This window comes from Tinamus guttatus, unplaced genomic scaffold (assembly GCF_059628265.1).
Source record: "Tinamus guttatus ecotype Peru unplaced genomic scaffold, ASM5962826v1 Tinamus_guttatus_pri_ptg000035l, whole genome shotgun sequence".
Lineage (NCBI taxonomy): Eukaryota > Metazoa > Chordata > Aves > Tinamiformes > Tinamidae > Tinamus > Tinamus guttatus.
This window is the reverse complement of record NW_028288569.1, coordinates 530,003-548,813: the sequence shown is the minus strand read 5'-3', so window position 1 is coordinate 548,813 and position 18,811 is coordinate 530,003. Positions and strand designations below refer to the sequence as shown.

The following is an 18,811-nucleotide window of genomic DNA, read 5'->3' as shown; positions in this document are numbered from 1 at the left end:
CATCATTGGTGTTGCTAAATTTCCCTGTGTCTTTATAGCACGAAAAATTGTGTGATACATAGAAATGAATCAGATCACTTTGCTGCGTGACGCTACCTTACCGTGACAAGGAATACGCTGAGCCAAATCCTGCCTCTAACTCTGTGTGTCTGTAGTGAGTCACTGATTGCACACTGTGTGTAGTGACTAATAAAATATGTTGGCGTAATATTGTTGTCCCATGTTGTAATTATAGAAGATAAATTCGGCAATTTCAAAATAACAGCAAACGTCTGCGCTCATTTCTGTACATGAAGGGAAGGGAACCTCAAATGAACCATTTAAGACTGGAAAGAAGGAATTCTTCAAAGATAACAACTTGTCTGGGAACCTGAAGGCTGATATTTCTTTATTTATTTAAACGCTATTGTTGCAACCATTATGGCAAATGCAGCGGCATGTTCACTGCAGTTGAACTGGCCCTGAAAAGCCCCACGTGCCCCTGCAGTTTCTGGAAGCACAAAGAGCTGGTGGCCTTGATGGTCTTGGGGAGGAACCGGTCATCGCCAAAGTGACTCCGTGGGGGCCGCTGCTTTTAGCCTGTTCTGGGTCCCAGAGCGGTCTGTAGGAAGGAGCTGTCTCCAGGAGAGGCCCCGTTTCCCACAGAGGGTCAGATGAGTTTGCAAGGCAGGGGTTGGAGTTTTATTCCATTATCTTAAACTGTGTATGATTATTTTTTATTAGCTTTGCTTCTGTGGGGATGGGGTATCAGAGTGTTAAGTGCCAAGTAACTAACTGTAGTATTTGCAGCGTGGTAGATGAGAATGGTCGTTGTGAGGGCAGCTGGTCCGTGTCCTATGCAGACCTCTAGATGCGACTGGGACGTCTCTTCCTGCTGTCGGACTGCAAAACGTGCCAGGCCTCCTTCTGGGGCTCTGTGTCATCACCCAGAGCAGCTGGCCATGGCAAGCAGGGCAGCAAACTGGCTGGTGGCCCAAGGCAGTCCGCTCAGCCAGCAACTCTGATAGGAACAGAGTGCTGCCATCTGCTTTCTCATCCATCATTTCAGTCTGTTTGAAGATGTGTGTGAAAACAGCACACCTGACCTGTAGTACTTCTTTACCGCTCATTTCCTCAGCATCCCTGCACAGAGGAACCTCCAGGGAAGCTACTTATTACCCAAACAGAGGGTGCTTTTTGTCTGCAGTGAGGGAGGGTGTAGTGCCTGGCCAGCTGATGCTATTACACGTGAAGTAGCAGAGCTGAGGATGTCCCTACTTTGCTTTACAAGACTTCTTAAGGTTCTCTTCCTTTCTGCGGTGTCAGTTTGCCTGGAAGAGGCTTAAAATCATATCCACTTCAAATTGTGAAGAATCTGAGTACAGCAGCAGGTTTAGGGCTTTATTTATTTTTATTAGCCAGAAGATCAGATCTGGAGGAGAAGAGCAAACTCAATTAGATCAAAGATCAGTTTTAAGTTTGAGATTATTAATACTGTATTTCTCGCAGATCTCAGCACTAGCAGGGGAGGTTTGATATGCCCCTGAGTTTATAGGCAACTGTTCCAGTTGTGAAAAGGTTAAGTCCTGGGTACCCTTTCTGGATGTAACAAAAATGTACATACGCAGATAGAAACCTCCGTTTCCAGTTTGGGCCTATCAGCCTGTCAGTTTGCCAGGGATTAAGAGCTGTTGGTGAACATGGATGCATCCAGCCCCTCTCTCTTGTCTAGGGGCATCATACTCAGCTTAACACTCTGGTAGATGTTTCTGGACTCCTGTAACGTTCATGAATTGTCTCCCCATATGTGAGAATCAATTTATCCGGAGAGTGGCATGTCTAGCATGTTCAGAATAACGTAGTAAATTCACTAAGTGGTGAGCAGAAAAGGCGTGATGCATCTTTCCCACTCATCATCACTTTAGTAACTGCGTCCAGAAGAGAAGGGTTCATTCAGGCTTTAGGTTCTACACATCTTGATTGTGATAGTGTCTCCCTACTGCTGTCAGGTGGATTCCCTTTCACAGGGCTCCGGAAAATAGGCAGCATTCAAATCCTATTTTGCTTTAAAAGCTTCTGTGCTCTCTATCTAGTTTGTATGTAGTAGCATCCCCTCTGTTTTCTACCAAAACGCTCTTGATGTCCTGCAGAGATTGCAGTGGTTTTTAAAAGTGTCTGTTCAGCTACAGCAGCCCGAGAGAGTTAAGACTGAGCTCTGCTAGTGGGATCAATAGAACCTCGCATGACTGTAAAAAGAGCTGGCTGTGCTGCTGATGGACTCTGACTAGCTGTCAGCTGATGTTAAAGGTGAAAGACGCTGCAAAGGCTTTTTGTAGATTATCTCCTCGGATAGTAAAACTTGTACAGGCAGGATTGACTGATGATGCGTGCCAGTAAACATCAACTGTGGAAGACGCGTAGAGGAGCACCATGGTCAGGCTTTGATCCTGAACCCTTTGTGGTTTTGTGGGTAATTCTTAGGTGCTTCGTGTAGGATCTCTGCCCTCATTTAGGCAGACTAAGCATGAGTATGAGACATCTTTAGGAAAGAGTCTTTCTGACTTGGAGGCTGCGTAGTCCCTGCAAGAACACAGCGATTGCAAATCACTCCCTGGTTGTAAGTATGTAGCACTTCTAATTCCTTGTCACCATCATTTCAGCATCAGTTATAGTGCCTCTTATGACATTAGACCTGCTTAGTGAAAATGAAATATCAATGTTAAGATGGTAGGCAGGAGAGCAGGCAATCTCCTCTGTCATCCGTATAGTAAGTCACCCTTCCTGTGCAACTATATTCTTTCTGTCACTTGCAATTCAGTGCTTTTACCCTCCCACTAAGGACATGTTCAAGGCATTTGCCTTCCACTGTCAAACCAGCCCTTGACGGTCTTTTGTTTTTGCTCTTAGCTCCAAACTCACTCACAAGCTGACTGTGCTTCCCTTCAGTCGTCCTCTGTTCCTAGGACCACTTTCCCAAGCTAACTGGTAACATTCACTGCAATTCTCCTGGTAGCTCTTCAAGTCTGTCTCCTTTCTACCTTCCATATCGTTTTCACAAAAACCGCGTTTACACTGCTTCTACACGTTGGACGGTCTAGGGAATGCCAGCATTGCTTCCCAGCTGTTAATTAACCTTTAGAGTACTTTCTGTGAATATCAATCCTAGTTCCTCAAGTTTTCAGTGCTAATTATTTTTCATGTCTTAGCATTTCAGACATTCTTGTGCTCTTTAGAGTGTTTGATTCTGTCGTTAACCCTGCGTGTGCTGGAAAGCTGGTGTTTGAAGGACAGAGGGTGAAACAGAAATAATCATCCAGTTGTTGATGCCGCTTGCAGATTCACCCGTCTACTGATCAAGTGGCACTCTGAATACCCTTGGAGCTCACCTGTCTGTCCAAATTCTGCTCTGTCCCCACACACAGATGACATGTCCTTTGATGTCTCCTGGTTCGCGGTGCGCTCCTTCGCCCTGGATAGAGAGCCTGTCTTGCTGGCCTCGCTGGACCGCAGAGGGATCATGACACAGAGCAGGAGAAATGGGAGCAGTGATCTCAGCCTGGAGAGAATCAGCCCGCTGGAATTCCGCCTCCGTGTGTACAGCTGCGAGGACCATGACTTTGGGAACCACTACTGCGTAGTGACGCCGTGGGTGCGCTCTGCCACCGGGGTATGGCAGCGGGAGCCCGACATCAAAGCCAAGCCCATCTTTCTATCCGTGAAAATGGATGGTAAGAGATTGCAATGTGTGTGAGGGGGTGTAAGCCGCTGTCATGCCTTTCAGTGGCAGATATTCCTGAGGTTATTTTTAAAAGTGACTGTGATAGTCTGATTAGATTTACTGTCTTTTTTTCTGTTGTTGTTGTTTTCAACCTCTAACTCAAACTTCTGTAATGTGGCTAGGCATGAATGGATCACACAGAGCTGAGTGTTCTCTTTCTTGATCTAGTGTTGATGTTTGCATAGCTGGGGCATCTTTTAATTAAGGCTCAGCATTCTCTCCAAGCGTTAACCCTCCTGTTGCCTGCAGGAGGAAGCCTTGGTTTGCAGCTGGGGTGTGTTGAAGTACAGAGTCAGGCACGGTTAATATCAAAGCTGAGAACAGAGCACCAGAGCCCTGACTTCCTCTCCCCACTAACCGCAGAACGGGCTGCACCCTGCACTTTGTCTCGCCCACTTGTTGCAAGCGTTGCTAGACTTTCATGAGAAGCAAGATGCACACGAGGTGCCTATGGTGAGGACCTAGCCTAGGTTTGTGCACTGGAAGCTTCCTTCTCAGCAACATGAGGAGAGGTCATGCTGGGAGGCCCCAGGAGCTTGAATGATGCCAATTTAGGCATGAACTTTGGAGTAGGATTAGACAGAATTGCTTAGTGTTAGCAAATGCATAGCTGTAATCCAACAAAGGATAAATAAATCCAGTCTTTGCCATTTGGAGAACTTCTTTTATAAAAAGAATACAGCTTTCATTTGCCTGTGGGGAAACCTTACAAGGCTTTTGTTTGGGGAAAGAGGTAATGGAATAGCTCTTGAAAGTGGCTCCTCTGTGCTATCTCACTCAATGGTTTCTCTAGTGCTTCTAGTCTCCCTGAGGGTTTGGAGTGGTGAAGAAGAAGGAAAGAGAGGGTGAGGAGGTGAAACTAAATAGACCAGTCTTTGAAACCTCAAAAGGCAGAAGTTAGGAAGGGAAATTAGTTTAATTCCCTTCTGAAATAATTAATCTGCCCATGACAAAGGTGTGTGCTTTTTCTCCTTTCTTAGGGAAAAAACAAGTAAAGGCCCTTTGAGTTTCTCAGTGATGTAATGACTTTGTTTGCCTTCCTCTTTCAGTTCTGAATGCTTTCAAATACCCGCTGTTGATTGGCATTGGCCTGGCCACTGTCATTGGACTCCTATCCTGCCTCATCGGCTACTGCAGCTCCCGTTGGTGCTGCAAGAAGGAAGTGCAGGAAACGAGACGAGAACGTCGCCGGCTCATGTCGATGGAGATGGACTGAGTGTGGGAGCCAAAAGCAATCGCGTTTTGTGAGAGACTCGCAGGGATCTTGGACTGTGCTGAGACACTCACTTGCAGGCCCAGACAAGACAGTGCGTTTCCTCTCCGATTTCAGCCTGAACCTCAAGCTTCTCCTTGTTACACATCATGTCCTGACAGTGCTCAGGTCATATTTAGCAACTCAGAGTTCTCCTTTTCCAGCAGCACTTTCTGCACAGGGAAAAGTCCTCCTAATGTGCAAACTCTTGAGCCTTCTTTCAGCAGGGCCCTGTAACAAAATTCACCAAGTTCCCTTTTTTATCTGTTTATTTTCTCTCCCCTCATGGTTTTGAAAAGATTTGGTATGGTGGGGAAGGGGATGGGTGTAGGAAGGTGCTGGTAGAAGTGTTAAGCTTCCATCATGTTAACCAATCTGCTCTTCCTGCCCCCTCATCACCCTTCCTCTGCCCACCCTCGTGTCTGACTCCTCTGTGTGAGGACAAAGACTGAAGAAGAGGTGCTTGCTGATGCCTCCTGAGGCTGCTCCAGTGAAGAGCTGCTTTACGGCTGTGACATGCCTTCTCTGGCTTTCAAAGAGTTTATGGTCAAGTCCAAAACAGCCTGCCTGGAAGTTTGAGATGTTTTTTCTTAAGGATTTTTATATTTTCAGCATTTAAAATTCTTAGCTGTGGTGAGTATGGGCTGGCTTAGTAACTCTGAAGAGTCAGTCCTCAGACAAGCATTTCCTGGATCTCCGCCTATGCCACCTTCTCCTCTCACCTCTCTACCTTCCCTTCTCCCTGCTCAGCGGCTCCTGTTGCGCCTCAGGCTGTTCTGCTCGTGGTAGTAGGGCAGTGTGATGTGTAGGAGTGTGGCCCAGCTTTCTGCCAGTCTCAGCAGAGGAAAGCTTGCCTTGGTGGTCACCGTATGGCTCATGAAAAAGCTGTGGTGAGTCCTTGTGTGTAGTTGGCCAACCAATAATCACACTTAGGGGAAATTTGGAAGCTCTGCATTACAAATGCATAGGCTACACTAACACTGTTGATGCTGGTCCCTCAGTGATAACTCCTGAGCCTGTGAGCAGAGTCTGAGGTCTGTGGTAGCTAAAGTGCAGCTCAGGTTTCCTTCAGAGTAGGAGTAAGAATTGGCCCAAGAGCAAGGAAGAATCCTTCAGGTTCCAGTGATCCTGGTCTCGTGCAAAAGGCCCTCTGTTCCCGGGCCTGCAGCAGGACTTTCCCCAAGCATTTGAGGCATATTTCTAGGTGCTATAAGAAGCCCTGCTTTGGTCTTCCACGTACTCTGACCTAGCTCCTAACAGGGAGCAGCTCCTTTTCTTGGCAGCTCTGTATTCCCAGCACAGCTGGTGTTTTAAGCAATAAAATTCAGAATAAAGTTACTGTGTATAAACAAGGAAGTAGGACTGTATCCTTTCGTGGCATAACAACCATGGTTTGGCTCGTGTCAAGGAGGGCGGGCTGTCTAGAGCTGAGGCCAGGGCTCCATCATTTTTACTTTTTTCTTTTTTTTGAGGAGGAAAGGTGTTAGATGAGGAAATTCACAGAAGGTAGTGGCGTTGCTGTACTGCTGCCAATCTAAACATTAATTATGTCCTTGATTATCTCCTTCACTAGCACCTCCTCCCGGTGCACATTCCAGAGGAGCTGCCGGTCTAATATTCTTGCTATTATGATGGCTTCATTTCATATTAGTACTTGGGGAATCTTCACTCAGTGCTGTAGCTGTTCTAGATTGAGTTTTGAGTTGGGAACTTTTATGTTGCAAACATTAGGAATTTTGTTCGGAGGCTGCTGAGGTTTTTCTGGAAAGCCCCACGCACCCGCACTCATGCACGTGTCTAATTGGAAGCTGAATGAGAGACTGTCACAGTGGGCTCCACTTCTGAGTGGGGACTTGCGACTGCAGTTTGCCTCATAGACATTTTATATAGTGATCTAAAACTGTCATACCCCAAACTTTTAAATCTCTGTGAGATCTTGGCCTGAACATCCATAGAAATTTTTCTTTGTTGTTTTTCTCTGTGGGGACCTTTAAAAGGGCCTGTCTTGCAGGCAACTGTTGCTGCATCTACTGAGGAACAGGGCTGAAACAGTCTCTAGCTTCCACTGTGAAAGCCCAGGAATCTGTCTTCGTGCTTTCCAAAGGAGAGGAGCTGAGGAGAGGATTCATTCGGGTACCACATTGACAACAAGAGTTTTTTCTTCCACTCCTGTTCTGCTTGCTGTAGTAAAATCTTGCTTTTTCCTTGGGTGTTCTTGGACAGCAGTATGATATTTTGAATTCTAGGTCTCCTTTCTACACTGACCTTCAGTGGCTTCTTTCCTGTTTTACCATCTGCTTTGCTCACTGCAGGCTTGTGGCATTGGGGGATTTTGAGAGGGCTTGACCTGGTTAAGTTTCAAGCATGGCATCAGTCACTTGTTCTCCTTGACGACTGAACTTTTGTTTATGTGCTCTTCGTTAAATTTGGGGGGGAAAGAGGATTGTGACTGTAATGCAATAATTAGGGAATGAATGAGCAAGGAACTGCCAGCTCTTCCCAAGCACACAACACAGCACACTTTCTCCCTGCTGGAAGAAACTCAGGGTTATTTTGATCAGGACTCCCTGCCACTTTAGTGAAAGTTCCCCATGCCCTTAGTAAATTTTGACCATCCTTCATGGCATGTAATAAACCATCCTTGTCATTCCAACTGAAGCAAGTTCACCACTAGCTCGTGCTGCTGCCAGCCCCGTGGAAGGCAATGCTGCATCCCCTTACACCTTGTTTTTGCTGTAGCTGGGAAGGCTAGAAGCTGAGGGGCTAGACTTGCCCCACAGATTTCCTTCTAATTGTGCCAATTTTGTATTATTCCCCTTTTTTAAAATACTCGGGCAATCTTACCTTTATTGAGAAAATGTCTTGGTCACTTTCCGTGTTTTTTATTATTATTATTTCCTGTGTGATCGGGTGCGTGTGTACGTGAGTGGAGATGTGTGTGATATGGTTGTCTATTAACCCTGGAGCGTGTCAAGAGAGTTGGCTGCCTGAGAGGCAGTACAAGTGTCCCCATCCTCCCAGCCGTGACCTGCGTTACTGTCCAAGGATCCTAAGGGCTCACATTGGTCTTCCTCTGTTTGCTTTGCCACATCTCTTGGTTAAGCTGGTGAATTCCTCCAAGCACTGGGAATTTGATCCAGGACAAGCTTGAACGTTGTATTGCAGAAGGACAAGATACTTTCTTTCATTTGTTTTGATTTCAAAGTTATAAAATGTTTGGCACAATTCCAGACTGCAGGTACCGAATAGTTCTAACAGTGCTGTGTAAAATGTTTCTTTTTATGTTAAAAATAAAGAGCGAACCTTTTTTGATTAAGTGTGTGCAGTGGGTCTTGGTCTTTGAGCTATGAGCAGTTCTTGCCTTGTAGCTTGTCCCTATGCAGACAGTGTTGTGGAGGTAGGTGTCAAATACAAACCTTACAATGTTGCTCCAAGCACTGCTTACCATATGAAATAAGGATTGTCCCTAATTTTTGGCAGATTTAAATAATTTGTCTACATTTGTGTGATGAATCAGGGCTCCTTATTGAATCTATGCTGTTTCTCCCTCCTCTGAAAGTCAACTTTTTTGAGGAAGTATCAGTTTTATTAGTGTTAGGGCCATAATTCAATCAGAAGTGTGTGTTTAATATTAGTTGTAAAACCTGGGCATTTTATATTGAGTCTTTCTTGACCTTTCCCTAAGCATACCCATTTCTAAGGTAGTAGGATGAATATCAGTATCGTTGCTCCTGTTTGTCTTGCCAATGGATTAATCCATTTTTTTTCCCCCTTGTATTTATTATGGCACTATCTGCAGCTGCAATGTAAGGATACCACAATAACACAGTAAGAAGCTGACTTCTTTCCCGACAAGAGACTGCTTGGTGCAGAAGCAGTTTTGAGAGGCCGAGACTGGCTTTGAAAAGATGAGTTTGTGTTCGGGTTGGTGCTTCGCCTGCCTGAGGTTGCTGCCGGCTGGCCCACACTCCTGCTAAGGGAGGATCTTTGGCTTGGTCTTGTGGTCTTGCAGCCCATGTCAACAGAGACATCCCCTGTGGTGGGTTCCTCCGGAAAGCTCGGAGGCAGAACCAAGCTTTAAGTTCTTCAAGGGGGTAGGATCTATCAGCAGAGATAGGAAAAGGCTCTGAATGATCTCTGATTCCTCAGCAGAGCTGCCGTTAGCTGCAAGCATACATGTACGCTACCGAGTAGGGAGTGGGATGCTTGTGAGGCAGCAGCCTTTGTAGCAGTGCAGGTCACGTATCTCCATGGAAGTATGGATTAGCTGCAAGCGGTCATGTCCCTCCACCTCCCAGGATGACCTGGATCTTGCTGCCCTGCATGTAGCAGTGTTAGGATTGTTTCCTAAAGAGGAAAACAGCCAAAGCCTAAAGCTTGGGGGTGAGAGCTGTAGGCTGCTCCTCTGAGTATTGCTACGAATGACAAGAGTCTCTGCAAAATCAGTTATCTGCCACGGTTTGACACTGCTATCTGCCTATGGAAATACTTAGCTGCCTAATACAAGAGGCAGACTGGAAAGCACTTCTCTGTCAGAGCCTGGGTACTTGGTGGCTTCTGCAGCACCAGGCTTAGGCCATGTCGTTACTTGTTCCTAGAGGCTGCGTACAGGGGCTGCCCACTGTGGGGCCCAGTTGTGCTGTGCTGGCTCTGGCTAACTGCCCTGCTCAGTTCAGGGCTAGTCCTAAGGCCTTGGCTGGGCCAAACCAGACTAGCATTGCATAGTGTGCTTGAGGATAACCATGTTGTGTAGGTGAGGAACCTGATCATGCAAATCTTCCTGAGAAAAACTACTCTTGGGAGCATTTGAGTGGGATTTTACATTTTTACGATTGCAGGGGGTTGTGGTACCATAGCAGGTAACAGGAGAGAGTTAGATCATCAAGGAAGAGCCTTCAGCAGCTGAAGCTGTGTTGTTACACTACTGAGGATAAAGCTAATGGTAATCCTTGTATGAGGTAAGTAACGTGGCTAAAATGCAGCATGTGGCCTTCCATGCACTTTGGCTCCCACAAGTTTCTTAAAGCCTGGGCTGAAGTGGGGGATGCTTCCCCCTCCCCTGCGTATGGAAGCTGCAGTATGAACAAAGTACGTGTTGGGTATATGAGAAATCACAGAGAAGATTCACAGAGAAGATCTCTGAGAGAAGGGGCTGGGGTTTGCCCTCTCTGGAGACTTCACCTCTGCAAAGGCCTTGAGTACATTGATATATGCTAAATGGGGAAAGACATATGAAAGCCGTATGTGCCTGCAGTCAAATGCAAGTTATCAATGCAAATAAAATGCTATTAAGCTCTCCTCTGATATACAGGTGCATCCTCTTTCTGTTTGTCCACTGTCTTGCTGTTCATACCTCAGTATTTTGTTCCCTCTGCCTCTTTTATTTCCTGTCCTTCTTTCATACATCCCAGAGTGCATCTCTTTTTGCCTTTGCCTTCTGGACTGATGTTTGTGTCTCTGCATTTCTTTTTTGCTTATCTCTCTGCAGGGAGGTACTGCTGCTGCATCCTTGAATCATCTGCTGAGAGCTCAATCTTTAGGACTTTTAGGACTCTCAATCTTTAGCTTAATCTTTAGGACATCATTTGCCCACTGCAAATGATCTGCAAAGCTGGCTACTTCAACATGCCTACGAATGATCTTTTAGTCATGGAGACTCCAGAGAATATGGAAAAAAATTAAGCTCCTCTGATGAGGAAATGAGTCCAAAGAGACATTTGGATTCCCTTTGCCAAAGCAGAAAGGACAGATTTTCTAAAGATGATGCTTATGGCCTGATTACTCTTGAGTGGCTGCTTGCTGTCATAATACAAATGCTGCTCATTATCTGTGAGCTCCAGGCAGGCAACCTTTATGCTGAACATTATGAACTAGTGTGAAACAAAGCACATTTGTTTTTTGGGTAGTTGTTTGTTTACTTATTTTTTTGGTAATTTTGATTGGATTCATGTTTTGCAACCAGACTAGTCATCCTGGACAGATACCTCAAGAATGCAATTTATCTGACCCACTTGAGGCTTATATTTTACAATACAAACACGTGAAGGGGCCCATTTCTTGCCATCAGCTATAAAGGAGGCTAGGGTGACAAACTCACCTTTGATAGGAAAAATAGTAGCTCCCTCTAGTGATGGTGTAGGGAAGGAGGAAGGAAGCGTGGGCAGGTAGTTGATACTGTTAAACCAAGACGCTAATTATGCATCCTCAAATTCTGATGATATTCATCCTTACACAGCCTATGTTTTGGAAGAACAATCTTAGGGTAGATTTAATCCTGACCTTTCTTTTGCCATGTTTATAGTTACTTGCATAACTTCTCTGTCTCTGTGTAGAGTAGACCTCAGATTGCAGTACCGGGTTGACTAATGGCTTCAGCTCATCCTTAACTGTGATGGATATCCCTTGCTCAGGTCCTGGTCTTCAGCCGTGCAGCTTTCTTGCCATGTGACTGCTGGAGTTGGATCCAAGTCTTACACCGAGGACCCTGGTGTGCCAGCCACAAATGGTGTCCAGCACTTCTGAATCCGACGCAGCCAGTGGACGAACCACGAGGGAGTGGCCAGTCTTCTTGAAGCATTTATTTAGAGCCAAATCACTGCCAATAAGGTGAGTTTTCCAGCAACGAAAAGGACAATGTCCTTCTCCTTTTTTGGCTGTTTGGCCTTTTTCCACAGGAATAGATGGTACCAGCTCTGCTTTCTGTCACCGTCTACTTCCTTTTCTTCCTTCCCATCAGTCTCTGCAGCCTAACGAACACTAGCAAGGCTGTTCTCTTAGCTCAGAAATGTTTGTCTCTGATGTCTCAGGGAGAGCCCTCTCAGAAGCTGACCTCTGAGTTCCCAGCCTGGCAGAAGCAGCTTGCATTTGCTTTTGAAACAGGATATTAAGGTCCTTTTGAAGCTGACAGCCTTGCCCATAGCCTTTTAAGTGTGTGCAGAGATGTCCTTGTCTGGTGCCATTATCTTTTTCTTTCCCTCCTCCTCCCTTCTCCCACAGTTCCCTGTGCTCATCCAGAAAAGTCTTTGGTAAGTCACTGTTCAATAACTTCTCCCTCCTTCACCTGGTTGTATACAGTGTTAACAAAACAGCTCTCAGGACCCCTAACCACAGCATTGCTGTGTTTAAACCTTACCTTACCTTCTGGGCGGCAGCAACATGTCTGAGTTGCTGCTTCCCACTTGACTGAGGCCTCGTTTCAGTGGTGAGAGATGTTTCTCGAGCCTGTGGGAGAAGCAGGGGAAGCGCTGCAGGCTCTGTTAGACGGGAGGCCTCACGCAAAACTAAGATCACTGGTTGCCCCCTTCAAGCTAACTTGGGCAGCAGTAGCAACCATGAAGGAGGAGTTTGTTTGAAACTGAGACACACAGCAGTCCAAGCACATGGAAGTGAAAGCAATCATGCACACCTGGAGTTTGTCTTGATGCCTGCTCCATGAAGGCTGTGTACCTCAGAGGTTCTCGCTAGCGTTCCCTGCAGTTCCTACCTTTGGTTTGAAGGAAGTAGGTTTGGCTTAGTGTAAGTATAACTGTTTGTGTGACTATAGCAATGACATTTGCCTCCAGCGCGAATGGAGGATAGCAGCAGCAACAGCACTGACACTGCCTGCACCACAGTCTGCTCTTCTCCTCTCGGGATGCTCACGCAGCAGCGAGGGAAAATAGGGTTCATGGCATGTTGATCAGGATGTTTGACCCAAAACGTTGCTGAGGAGTGTCAGAGGGTGACATATGGGAGTAGAGCATCTTTTGAACTTGCAGAAACAACTGTCGGCTAGCTAAGAACACCCAGACCCCTATGCAAACATGCTGATGCTCCATTATACTCCAGGGTCCCACTATGGCAGCCCAGCAGGCTCCAGGCTTAATTTCTCTAGAAAGCCTGAGGATCTACATTTGGGGAGAAGGTTGAAATCCACAAATGAAAGGTGCTTTAGGAACTTCAGAGCACCTGAATTTGGCAATTTGGGGCTTTCAAAAGGCACTGTTCTGGTTTTGGTAATAGATGTTCTGAAGTTGCTGTCTTTCCCATGATTTCAAATGAACGAGGGAGAGGGAATCTGTTTCTGTTATCTGAGCTGTCAATAAAGCAAGGGCTTTGATGCAGGGTGAGCTATAAACATAGTGCTGCTACTGCTCCCTCGCTTTCCTCGCTTCAGGCGTGTGGCTGTATATCAGACCATCACTAGTGCTAGTGCAGACAGAGACTTATCCTCCTGAGCAGTAAATATGGGGTTTTCAGTGCATGTACACACTGGGCCTTCCCCTGAGTAGCCGTTCTGCTGCAGCCTGCAGCCTCTCGCTGTTGCAGTCTTAGCCCCTAAGTTGCCTGTATCTGGCAGTCGGGTGCTGTGCTTGCTACCGCAGGTTTGGGGATGGTGAAAAATCAGCATGCTTTCAAATTCAGTCACTGCCATCAGACAGCCTTGGAGAGCCAGTTCCTCCCTCTACATCTGGAGAAGCACATGCATTGTACAGCTTCCAACGAGACCTGGTAGGACAGTGACTCCCTACTGCAGCCACTGGTGTAAACGGATTTTGGCAGCTGGAGTTATCATATTTTTCAGCTTAAATGTATTTAACAATTGGCTGCAGCAATGGCTCTTTAATTCTCTTGCTAACACTTCCAGGGCAGCTGTTTAATTTTTTTTAAACCCTCTTGCTTCTGGAAATCCTGTAATCGAATCCAAGCTCTGTCAGTCTAATTAGTTTTGAAACGTAGCTTCTCCACAACTTAGAGACCTAAATAAGCAGCTTAATATTAAAACCCAGCTTCTCTCCCAACACTTAATACTTTATGTATTCCCTAACAGAAGTTCCTCCTGAACAAGAGCCTCCTGTTATTGTTCTCCATGTTTTCCCTCTTAACCTCTTTCTCCCCTTCTGCAGCCTTTGCTGTCACTGCATCTCTCAATTGCTGTCTGGTCTTTTTGGTTCCCCTCTGCAGCTCTCTGCTTCTAAATAGTCTTTCATCATGGTGCTTGCTTAAAAGATGCTCATGCTGCTTTGAATGGTGGCGCAGCAAGGTTTGTGGGCAGCGCGTAGCATCTTCTAGCACCACGCAGCAGCTGAGCCAAGCAGGGGGCTGCCTTTGTCACCTGTGTGCTGTCGGGAGCTGGGCCTGCACGTGCTCTGCCAGGGGGATCGATGCAATTTAAAGAAAACGGGCTGCACTGCCTCCGAGGCAAACCGCGCAGCCGGAGCAGCGTGATGCAGCTCGGAAAGGGCAGATGCAGAGCGGCGGCCTCTTTCCAGACGTGCCACGTGCTCTCGTTCCTTCTTGGCGTGCTGTGAGGGGCTGGCAGGAACAGCACCCTCCCCACCGCCTTGGCCTCCTTGCAGCATCGCCGGCGTCTGTGCAGCTCTCCAGGGGCAGGTCACCCCTGCCAGCCCCCCAGCCGAGCATGCCCAGCCATGGCCACAGCCCTCAGCCCCGACCAAGGGGTGAAGTGGGGAGACAGTGGGTGTTGGAAAGAAGGGTTTGATGAAGTGCTACAGCAGCGTTTCATCTCCTCCTTCTTCAGCTGGGGATATGACATCAGCTACGTCTGTGTTAGTGACTGGTGTGGGGCAAGAGGAGTGGATTTGTAGGGCAAGTTTGTGCTGAGGACCCAATGCTTGCCCTCACCGTGTCTAGGGGGCAATCTTCTTTCAGATGTGCATGTGTTGGAGCTCATAGGCATGTTTCAGGAGCTAAACCAATTGGGTTTAGCTTCATCTAAAATTAACCCAGTTTCATCCTTGAAGCCCAGAGCAGTAAGATGAGGTGTCCAGGAGATTTATATCAGATCCTTAAATCAAGTATTTTTGAGCAAGACTATGAGACTGATGGAGTTATACGGATAGAGGAATGAGCTTGTTCAGATCTTGCATGCGTAGAAAATCCAAAGAAAGGAGGCCAGGGGAGAAGCTAAAGAGCATTTCTCTTATTGGGAGACAATGGGAGACATTTTTCGTATGGGGACAAGACATGAGATGAGATGTGTGGTTTAAGCTCCACTTTTATCTCTTCAGCAGAGCAGCTTCAGAACAAGTGTGTTTGCCTGCTAATGATACAATAAAAGAGAAATAATACCCCCCCCCCTTTTTTTGTCCCTGTAAGTGCCTGGCCAATTTTGTCCTTGTTTGCCTTTTTACAGGAGACATGACAGTGCAAAGGAGAGCAACCACCCGTTTCAGAAGGGAGCTGTGGGGCTCTTTCTGGTTGAGCCCTTTCTGCTTACACCTGAGAGTGACCACAGTCCTAGAAAGCTGCAGCCTTACGAGGTGGGTGTTTCTCTGTTCCCTAACCTGTTCTGTTCTTGGACATTTTTTTTATTTTATTAATTTATTTTAGTTCCTGTATCAATTAACTTTTATCCCTGCAAAATTACTGAAACAGCCCTTCTGTGCTGAAGTTCTCTGCTGTGAGTTTTGCTCCTGAAGACCATGCAACGGCGCTGTGTCTTGTGAGAGCACAGGATACACGAGATATAAGTAACAGAAGCAGCCCTCCTTACTGCTATAAGAAATGTTTATTTTCTCTGCTTTTGCTAGACTTCCTTCTAGCTTTATAGCTGTCTGACTTCCCTTGGGACTAGTTGGTGGTTTGGTTCAGCGCTGTGTCAACACGGAGATCTTCATCCACCGAAATCTCACATGGCTCCAAAAGCTGTAGGTGAAAGCCCGTGTAGCTGAGAGCTGAGCTCCCAGAAGCTGAAGCTGGAGGATTTGGGTGCTGGTGCTCTGTTGGGTGGTTTCTGCCCACAAGAGCAGCACGGAGGATTGCGGCTGAGCCGGGCGGCCCCGGGGAAGCCGGCTCCAGCTTGGCTCTGTAATCGGGAACAGTAACCAGCTGGCTTTGATGTCTGAGCAGGGCTGAGAAAACCTGATGGCAGACTTCAAAGTCTATTGTGCCAGCGTGCCTGATTATCTGTGGGCTTCTGGTACGCCCTCGGAGACAGCCACTTTGTCGTGGCAATGCTGTGCTATTCCCCAAGCCTCCCGACCCTGCCAGCCCCAACCCCTCGCTTTGGAGCATGTAATCCTTGTTTCCTGAGACCTGTGAAGCAAAAATGGGAGCAATTTTTGTTGACTCTGCCTATAGTCTGTACCCAGTGCTGTATTCCCCCTCCTCTTGGGTCACAGCAGCAGCAGCCTGCTGTGCTCGAGCCCTCTGTGGCGCTGCCTAAGGAGCTCTGAGGAGCCCACGGCCAAGCAGAATACATGGGCAGGCAAGCCTGGCCCTAAGCCCTGCATCCTGCTCTGATCCACACTGCTGCAGTGCCATGACATGAGCTGGAGGGTGAGAAGACACTGGCAGAAAGAGGGAACAGCACGGCCTCCGCATACAGTCTGGTCCCTCTAAAAGGCAGTACGAACATGGTACTGCCGCCTGCATCCTGATAACGTCCTCCATAGTGTTTCTACCTAACTAGCAGAGTGACCCTGTCTCACACTGATCCCACCACAAGCTCCAGGCCGTGCACTAAGGGAGTGTCCAGCTGGCTATTTGGGATGCTTAAAAGCCCCTGTGGATGTTGCTAGTTGCTGCTGTGCTTTCTTAGGCAGCGTCTAACTTCACCGTGACTGGCTTGGGCTTAGTAAAACTTTCCATGCCACATTTTGGCTGAGTTTTTCTGGAAGGCTTTGGCCCAAAGTGGCTAGCAGCATTCAAGAAGGTGGCCAACAGCGTGGTCCAGTGGACATGGCATAGGGCAGCTGGCTGTGGGAGCAGGCACTTAGAGGCTGTCATCATGCGCGTGAAGGCCAAAGGCAGCGTGACGTGACCCCTGGCGCTCCCACCCTGCGGGGGAGGCCGTGGTGGCCCGTCCGGGGGTGCTGCCAGCAGCCCCTGCTCAGGCGCCAGTCTGGAGGGCAGGGAGACAGCGCTTGCGCTCATGGGTCAGGCGCGTGGCCACGAGCACTGCCTGGCTCGGAGGAGGCGAGTCCTCCCTGCAGGTGCCAGCAGGGATCTTCTGGGCTATCCAAGAAACATATTCCCTGCCTTCCCTTCCCTATCTTCCCCAGGAAGATGAGACAAGGGTGTCTCTCCCAGTCTCCTCACAGACTTGGCTTCACTGATGTTGCTTCTAAAAGAGCAATGTTATCTTTGCAAAGGATTCTCTGATCCTCTTGCTTTGCACATCCTTGCATGGTTATTAGCCCTGCCATATGTTTGGCTATACTGATTTCCCAGGAAGGAAGGGAGTAAGATTTAGACTGCTATCCCAAAAAGAGGGAGCTGTTTCTGTCCACAGAGCATCATCATTGCTGGTGATAGGGCTGGGTAAAGCAATCCTATTCTCCATGGTTTCTTTATTGCAAATGTAAACAGTGATTCATGTGTCATTTGAGTTGCAGGCTTGGAGTTTAAATGTCCCCTTGAGTGTGTTTATCTGCACACTGACTATAGGAAGCTCACTGAGGTTGAACTCAAAAGTTTCCTCTCCATTTACTCTGTTGCAATAGCAGAGATGTTTTTCTTTCCACCAAAGTGGTAGGCTTTTGATCAGGGGATCTGAGAGTGCAGGAGTCTGCGCTCCCCACAGGCCACTGCTAATAGCAGGTTGGTCTCAGAAAGCCAGGCACCTCTTGATCCTTTCTCTGTGGGGCAGGAGGGCTCCATCCTGCAGCAGGGAACCAAAGCCTACGTGCAGTTCTGCCATAGCTGCTCCGCTGCCTCTGTGGAGACGCTGAGTAGGTTTCAGCCTATGTTACCCTCTATTTCCACAAAACACTTCATGTTCCTCTGCTCTGTTTCGCTGTAATGACAGTGGGCAGCAGGGGACAGGTGAAATGCCGCAGGGACCTCTTCGCCTGTTGCAAGAGCTTGTCCCACTAGACTAGTGGTGACAGTGGAGCTGGGTGTGCAGGCTAACAAGCAGCCTCAAAGAGCTAATAAAGGTGCAAGCCTTGCAGCAAGGCGTCTCTGCCTTATCTGCCAGACTTGTAGGCTGTCATACAGATCAGTTTATTAAATGCAGAAAGGAGGGACCTTTGTGTTTGTTCATTAAATGAATCTCATTCCCTCTAGGAGTCCACTGGGATCAAGCAAGCTTTACAGTCTGTTTTTAGCTTGCAAATCCCTAAGCCAATCTTGCCATTCAGTCTGTGCCCTGGCAGTGCCGTGGGAGCAGTGCTCAGGAGTAAATGCTTCATGCTGCCATCCTTCCTGTGGAAAAGAGAAACAAATCCTTCTGGAGTGCCGCCGCTCGAAACCCCCATGTTCAGCTGCATGCTGACAGACTGGACATTCCCTGCCAGGGACATGCCCCAACACCCGTGCCAGCCTCCAGCCTCATTCCCTGCACGAGCAGGAGGGATGTGCGACAAGCGCCATGGGTGTCAGCGGGCATTGCTGAGGAAGGACACAGCACTCGCCTCCGGCCTCGCCGCTGCCTGCAGCCCCACAGCAGCACAACTTCTTGAGAGCGACGGCCCTGGCCTCGCTGCTGGGGCGAGCAGAGCTGCTCCCGGGAGCCCACCAGGTCTGGGCACCTGCCTGCAGCGCCGCTTTGCGGGAGAGCGCTTTGCCATCCAGCCTGAGGTGCTGGAAGCAAGTCTGTCCTCTCACACGACGGGGGAATTTGGCTGGGGGTCATCCTGCTTGTTGGCTTGAAGCAAAGCAAGACAAAAAATACTTAATGTAACCGAACAGGGAGCTACAGTGCAGAGTGGAAGCAGAGAGGGCAGCCTCCTTGCTTCGCTGTGCAGCACGTGCTGCGTGCCAGGCGCCGCAGAGCGGGCAGAGCCGCCCGGCCCTGGTGCGTGCAGCCAGCCCGCATCCGAGCAGCGCTGCGGGGGGCATGAACACAACCTGCTCCA

At 48.0% G+C, this 18,811-nt stretch overlaps 1 protein-coding gene across 1 annotated transcript in view; it reads left to right on the top strand.

Moving 5' to 3' along the window:
- The window catches only part of PTGFRN (prostaglandin F2 receptor inhibitor), a gene marked incomplete at its 5' end in the record, with an annotated part of 36,001 nt that extends 30,996 nt beyond the window's left edge, over positions 1 to 5,005 (top strand). The window contains 2 exons of the mRNA XM_010224556.2: positions 3,402 to 3,707; positions 4,807 to 5,005. Coding sequence (XP_010222858.2) covers positions 3,402 to 3,707; positions 4,807 to 4,973 — 473 coding nt within the window. The remainder of the gene's footprint in view (positions 1 to 3,401; positions 3,708 to 4,806) is intronic.
- Between the last annotated feature and the right edge of the window lie 13,806 nt (positions 5,006 to 18,811).